At 42.9% G+C, this 6,860-nt stretch overlaps 1 protein-coding gene across 1 annotated transcript in view; it reads right to left on the reverse strand.

The window, feature by feature from the left end:
- Positions 1-6,634, reverse strand: part of LOC128697159 (RNA-directed DNA polymerase from mobile element jockey) — a 63,839-nt gene extending 57,205 nt beyond the window's left edge. Inside the window, exon 1 of the mRNA XM_070104222.1 lies at positions 3,087-6,634. Within this exon, the coding sequence (XP_069960323.1) occupies positions 3,625-5,391 (1,767 nt within the window). The 5' untranslated portion in view covers positions 5,392-6,634 and the 3' untranslated portion in view covers positions 3,087-3,624. The remainder of the gene's footprint in view (positions 1-3,086) is intronic.
- Positions 6,635-6,860: the final 226 nt, after the last annotated feature.

Raw genomic sequence — 6,860 nt, forward strand, 5'->3', positions numbered from 1 at the left:
AGACCGGGGTAGAAATTAGCCGATCTGTGGACCAGTATGCTTTTATATTATGCATATAGACATGAGGCATAAGCATTATTGTTGCAAAAGGCAAATACATTTCTGCAACAGTCGTCTCTTTCCACCTGTGTAGTCTTGACTGTGGTGATATGATCGTATTTGCCATGGTGTACTCAAAATACTTATTACTTTCCCTGACAATAGTTTCCATCAATGGCTGGTCAAAGAATAATTCAAAGAATTCCAGTTCATTGGCCGTGGTTCCAAGGGGACAAGTAGGTAGAATTCCACTTTGAGAGTCATCGAAGTGGTGGGGCTTGGGAACAAAATTGGGATTTTGCTGCCAATCACAGATACGGTTTGCTGGTGGATACTGGACATCATAGGCTGGTTGTGCAGGTGGTTGTGGTTGTGGTGGGCTGGTGGCTGATGCTCCGCTTTGTCCTTGAACTGACGAGTCAGCAGCGTGTGTCCCAGCCTGGGCTGGTGAGTCACGCATGGCAGTGCCACTACCATCACCACTACCACCATCTACTGATGCCTGTGGTCTATCCATGCCAAGTGTAGCCACATCATCCTCACTATCACTATCTAAACCTGGTGTAGGGCCACGGGATGTACTCCGGGATGTACTCCGTCCCCTGGGCACAGCATAGGGTACACTACCCGAGCGCATGCGGTGGCGTACATACCGACGCTTCACTGGTGAATATGATTCCTCATTATCACTACTCGAATGATCGTCGAGCACAAGAAAATCACAATCCACGTCACTATCATCATCATTACTGAAGTCAGAGGCCTGGCCACGTGAAAATATTAGTTTTCTCTTGCATTGTGGCACAACCGACAGTGAGTCACGAGTGCCCACACCAGAGGTAGAAGGTTGAGGATCGTCAGGGTTTTCTGCACTATTATCGATATCCTGGTCATTCCTTTCGGTCACTAACTGATCAAAGCCATAGAATTCGTCTTCATTTCCACTTCCATCAGTGTCAGAACTATCAGATAGGAAGAGGAGAGTCCCAATTTTCCGGGGAGTGAGAGCTGACTTGCGACGAGGCATGGTGAACAAGGGTAACTGAGCTGGCATTCCCACAATGCTATGCAGGCGCCTAGATTTTTTGTTTATGGCGCACACCCACCACGCAGACCCGTTCTCTCACATGTGAGCCTATGTGCGCTTTCGCGCTAAATTTGACGGCGCTAGAATTTTGGCATAGATCTACGGTTTGGACACTCAACATGAAGCCGTAGATCTATGGGACGGACCCTGAAAGGGTTAACCCATTGACTGTCAAGACCCCAAATCCTGAAGTGTCTCTCTGTTTTGCAAAATATTCAAAAAAAATATTTTTTTCTTATGAAATACAGAATCTTTTCTCAATGATAATGACACCAAAAGTACAAAATTTGATGGAAAACTTGCAGAATTACACTCTCGCGAAGTTAGCAGTCTCAGCGATACATACACATTGGTGATTTTGCCCACTTTCAGCCCTATTTTCAACCAATTCCATTGTTCCAGTCAACCAAGCTCATAGCTATTTCTTTAGAACTCCATTTGTTCTATTGATTGAGTAAAGAACTCACCCATTTACCGATTTCAACTACCCAATAAAGTGGTCAGAAATTGGCAATTTGGCCAATTTCATGCAAATTAAACAAGATGTCAAATTAAAAAAAGGTGCCAATTACAAAATAGGGTCCAGAATGAACAATGCAGACATTCCTGGCACTAAAATGACATTTTCTTTGTTCATCAGTCACGTCTCGAGGCCCCTCTTATACAGTGGACCCCCCGTTTACGATCACCTCCCAATGCAACCAATTATGTAAGCGTATTTATGTAAGTGCGTTTGTATGTGTATGTTTGGGGGTCTGAAATGGACTGATCTACTTCACAATATTCTTTATGGGAACAAATTCGGTCAGTACTGGCACCTGAACATACTTCTAGAATGAAATAATATCGTAAACTGGGGGTCCACTGTATTACTCTTGCTTTCTATTTTGAATTTTTGTTCACACAAAAAAACAGAAGATTTACTGTTATGCAGACTACTGCATTATTGTAATAATTGTATAAATAATGTCAACCCATTCGTGATTGTGTATTGGACTGGCCAGTTGGACACTAATCAAAATCATCTCTATTTCTGTATCATGTCTTCCATTCTATCAAATGAGACCAAGAAAATGATAATACAATCATAATTACTATACAAAAATACACCTCAAACTTAGCGTTTTAATCCAAAAACACAGTCGGAGTTTTTTTTTCTCATTACGCACTGTGTGCTGCAGGATTTTTTTTATACTGTGCACACTGACCACACAGACCCATTCTCTCACATGTGCACCTACCAGCTTTCTCCCACTTGATTTAAAGCAGCTAAAATTTTGGCGTATTTATACATCAAAAACACTGGCTCATAAGACGCATATATACGACCGAAACAGTCAAAGGATTAAACAGTTCAATGACATTCAGTTTTCCGGCATGACTGAATAGAGATTATGAAATTACAGCAAGAGACTTCAATTACAAATCTAATGGGACAACATATGTTACAAATTATGTATGAGAGTTAAAGGAAGACTAGAAGAACAGGGATACAAGTGGCTGAGGATAAACATTATGTATGAGCATTGAAGCGAGGCTAGAAGAACAGATACATAAGTTGCTAAAGATATACACACTGTTTGAATTGTTGTCTGGATTATATTATGGAGACGAGATGCTTTTTAACAACAGTTTTTAAGTTTTTGGCAGACAAGGGACCTTCAGAGACTTCAGGGAGTTTCAGATTTTAGGGTCTTTTATGCACAGTGAGTATTTACACAAGCTGAGTCAGACTAGGGAAGTGATTCGCAAAGTGGGTGGTACCGCCCCCCCTTGGGGGCGGAGGAAAGATCCAGGGGGTGGAACTGAGGAAAAAGGGGGTAGCAGTAGCAGAGTGGCATCAGAACCATGGGAGCATTTGTTATACAAAATCTAAGCTACAAACACTTAAGTAACACAAATGCTTCATAAAGAATAAAATTAACATAAATTTATACATGAAAGATGTACACGTACGTACTTTACTTTCTTCGTAACATCATATTTAGTAGAGTGAGGCTTCAGTACAGTCACCACACTTCTTGCCAAGCAAAGAAACAGACTGAACATTACTGAATGAGAGGCTGTAAGACTTCTTCTCAGTACCTTCAAGACTGATGTTGAGATGACGATGTCCCTGCATCAAGCACATCCGTCACATCAAATCAAATAAAAAATTTATTTCTTTGCAAAGGTTACAATGTGTGTTTACATTTCATAATTTTCTGGTACAAAGAAAGCCACTATCATGCCAAGACATTTCGGGCAGACTTAACCCAATACGTAAAGACTAAAGTCTAGACAGGTAAAGAGTGGCAGATTACAAATAATCAATATTTTACTCTATTATTAATCTAAGGTAATACACTTTATGATACATACATTTTCAGGTTTGCAATAATGGTTTAATAGATAAGGGTTAATACAATACGTATTTGGAAAAGTTTCTTTAAACTTGGTTAGAAATTAGCATAGTGTGGGTGTTGTTGTTGTTTGTCCATCGATTCGACGAGGACCATCTAGTCATCCTGGGGTCGAAGTTGGTGGGTACGCAGATGACTTATCAGGCCAATCCACGCACGAAACGTTCTCTGGCAGTGTGGACAGGGAAGGGTGGCGGCATCGAGGGGTCTGGTGGCTCTGGTCTTCCTCGCCTGCCTGCGCTGCTCAGCTAGTGAGATTCTGCTTGCCTCGCAGGATGTTGCCCCTTTCTGGACAACTGCTCGCCAGTCATTCCTGTCCTGAGCTATCAGCTCCCACATGGTGTGGTTGATGTTGAAAGCTTTCAGAGCAGTCTTAAGGGTGTCCTTGTAGTGCTTCTTTTGGCCTCCTTGAGAGCGCTTTCCATGCTGCAGTTCGCCAAACAAGAGTTTCTTTGGCAGCCGGTGGTCTGGCATGCGAGCAACGTGACCTGCCCAGCGAAGCTGTGTCTGCATTAGGATGGTGTAGATGCTAGGCAGGCCAGCTGTAGTCAGCACTTCTGTGTCTGGGATCTTATCTTGCCATTTGATGCCGAGAATTTTTCTGAGCCGTGTGGTGTGAAAGTGGCTCAACTTTCTGGCGTGACGTTTGTAGACAGTCCAGGTTTCGCAGCCATAGAGAAGTGTGGTGAGGACTATGGCTCTGTACACCTTGATCTTGGTGCTTGTGGTGATGCCTCTTCGGTTCCATACATTCTTGTGGAGCTTGCCGAAGGTGGCACTGGCTTTGGCAAGTCTGGCATTCACCTCATCATCGATGACAACGTTTCTGGAAAGGGTACTGCCGAGGTAGGTGAATTTGTCTATGGCGTTCAGTCGCTGCCCGTTGATGGTGATGTTTGGCTCAACATACGTCTTTCCTGGAGCAGGCTGGTGCATCACTTCAGTTTTCGTTGTACTGATTGTCAGCCCGAAGTTGTTGCAGGCGTCAGAGAACTTGTCAACACTGTGCTGCATGGCGGCTTCTGAAGCAGCATTGAGGGTGCAGTCATCAGCAAATAACAGGTCATTGATGGTGTCAGTTGCAGCCTTGGTTTTTGCTTGAAGCCTCCTGAGGTTGAAGACAGACCCATCTGTACGGTACCTGATGCCGATTCTTGCGTCTGTGTCCCTGAATGCGTCTGTAAGCATGGCCGAGAACATCAGGCTGAACAGGGTGGGAGCAAGCACGCAGCCTTGTTTCACTCCATTTGAGACTGGGAATGGTTTAGACATCTCTCCGGTGTCTTGGACTCTGGCCAGCATTCCATCGTGAAGTTGGCGTACGATGGTGATGAACGTCTTTGGGCAGCCGTACTTTGCCATGATTATCCAAAGACCCTCTCTACTAACGGTGTCGAAGGCCTTGGTCAGATCGACGTAGGTGGAGTACAAGTCGGCGTTCTGTTCCTGACATTTCTCCTGTAGCTGTCTGGCAGCGAACACCATGTCGATAGTCCCTCGATCTTTCCGGAAGCCGCACTGGCTTTCAGGTAGGAGTCCTTGCTCTAGATGTTCGTTGAGCCGATTGAGTAGAACTCTAGCCAGGGTTTTGCCTGCGATGGAGAGCAGGGAGATACCACGGTGGTTGTCGCATGCCTGGCGGTTTCCTTTTCGTTTGTAGAGATGCATGATGGAAGCATCTTTAAAGTCCTGAGGAACTGTCTCGTGCTGCCATACAAGCTGGAAGAGTTGGTGAAGTTTCTCTACCAGTGCCATTCCGCCTTCTTTGTAGACTTCAGCTGGGATGGCGTCAGACCCAGGAGCTTTGCCACTGGACAGGTCAACTGTCCAGTGGGTATGGTCAATAATGAGATACGAGATCATTTTTGAGTAAAGTCCTAAACTGATTTGTGGGCAGGGAACTTCTTGCTGGTTCAGGCAAAGAATTCCAGATCTTTGGGCTCTTTATGTGCACTGCATTTTTGCATAGTGTGAGATGGACACGAGGGATGTCAAAAAGTGTTTCGTGCCTCGTGTTATGCCTGTGTGTTCTTTTGAAGCTGTCTAGAAGAGTTGAGCAGGGGGTTGATATTGGAGTTTAATGTTCTGTATATATAGTAGGTACAATAATAAGTGTGTACATTTTGTATATTAACCCTGTGACTGTTTTGGTCGTATATATATGTCTTACGCGCCACTTTTTAAGACGTATTTATATGCGTAAATTCTAGCGGCTTCAAATCAAGCAGGAGAAAGCTGGTAGGCCCACATGGGAGAGAATGGGTCTGTGTGGTCAGTGTGCACCACATAAAAAAAATTCTGCAGCAAGCAGTGCATAATGAGAAAAAAAAAAAATTCTGACCTTTTTATTTTGGATTAAAAATGCCGACTTTGAGGTGTACTTTCATATAGTATTTATCGTTGTATTCTCATTTTCATGATCTCACATGATAAAATGGAAAACATATTACAGAAATACAGATGATTTTGATTAGTTTCATAATGAAAACGACCTTGAAATTGAGCTCAAAGTAGCGGAAATGTTTGATTTTTACCAATGTTCAGGAGTAAGCAAATCACACCACACGTCCAATACACGTCAACTGGGGAGTCTAATATTCTTTCACTAGTGCACTGATATTATTTATACCATTTTTACAATAATGCAGTAGTCTGCATAACAGTAAATTTTGTATTTTTTGTATGAATAAAAAATCAAAATAGAAAGCAATAGTAATATAAGAGGGGCCTAGAGACGTGACTAATGAACAGAGGATATGTTATTTTAGTGCCAAGAATGTCTACATTGTTTATTCTGGCCCCTGTTTTGAAATTGGCATCTTTTTTATTTTGCATGAAAATGGCCAAATTGCCAATTTCTGACCACTTTATTGGGTAGTTCAAATCGGTAAATGGGTGGTTCCTTGTACTCAACTGATAGAAAAAATGGAGTTCTAAAGAAATAGCTATGAGTTTGGTCAACTGGAACAGCAGAACTGGCCAAAAACAGGGCTCAAATTCAGCAAAATCACCAATTCATATATGTCGTCGAGACCTCTAACTTCATGGGAGCGTAATTCCGTGAGTTTTCGACCAAATTTCGTACTTTTGGTGTCGTTACCATTGGGAAAAGATTCTCTATCATTTCATAGGAAAAAATAATTTTTTTTTTTTTCAAAAAATTTTGTGACATAGAATAACAGTTTCAGAAAGAGGCTTGCGAGAGTCCAAGGGTTAAGCAAGTTTAATCTCTTGACGAGTGGTGGGGTGTGTTGTCTGGCCCAGAGTGGTGGGGTGTGTTGTCTGGCCCAGAGTAGTGGGGTGTGTTGTCTGGCCCAGAGTGGCGGGGTGTG

The sequence above is a fragment of the Cherax quadricarinatus genome, chromosome 89 (assembly GCF_038502225.1).
Source record: "Cherax quadricarinatus isolate ZL_2023a chromosome 89, ASM3850222v1, whole genome shotgun sequence".
In the NCBI taxonomy this organism is placed as follows: domain Eukaryota; kingdom Metazoa; phylum Arthropoda; class Malacostraca; order Decapoda; family Parastacidae; genus Cherax; species Cherax quadricarinatus.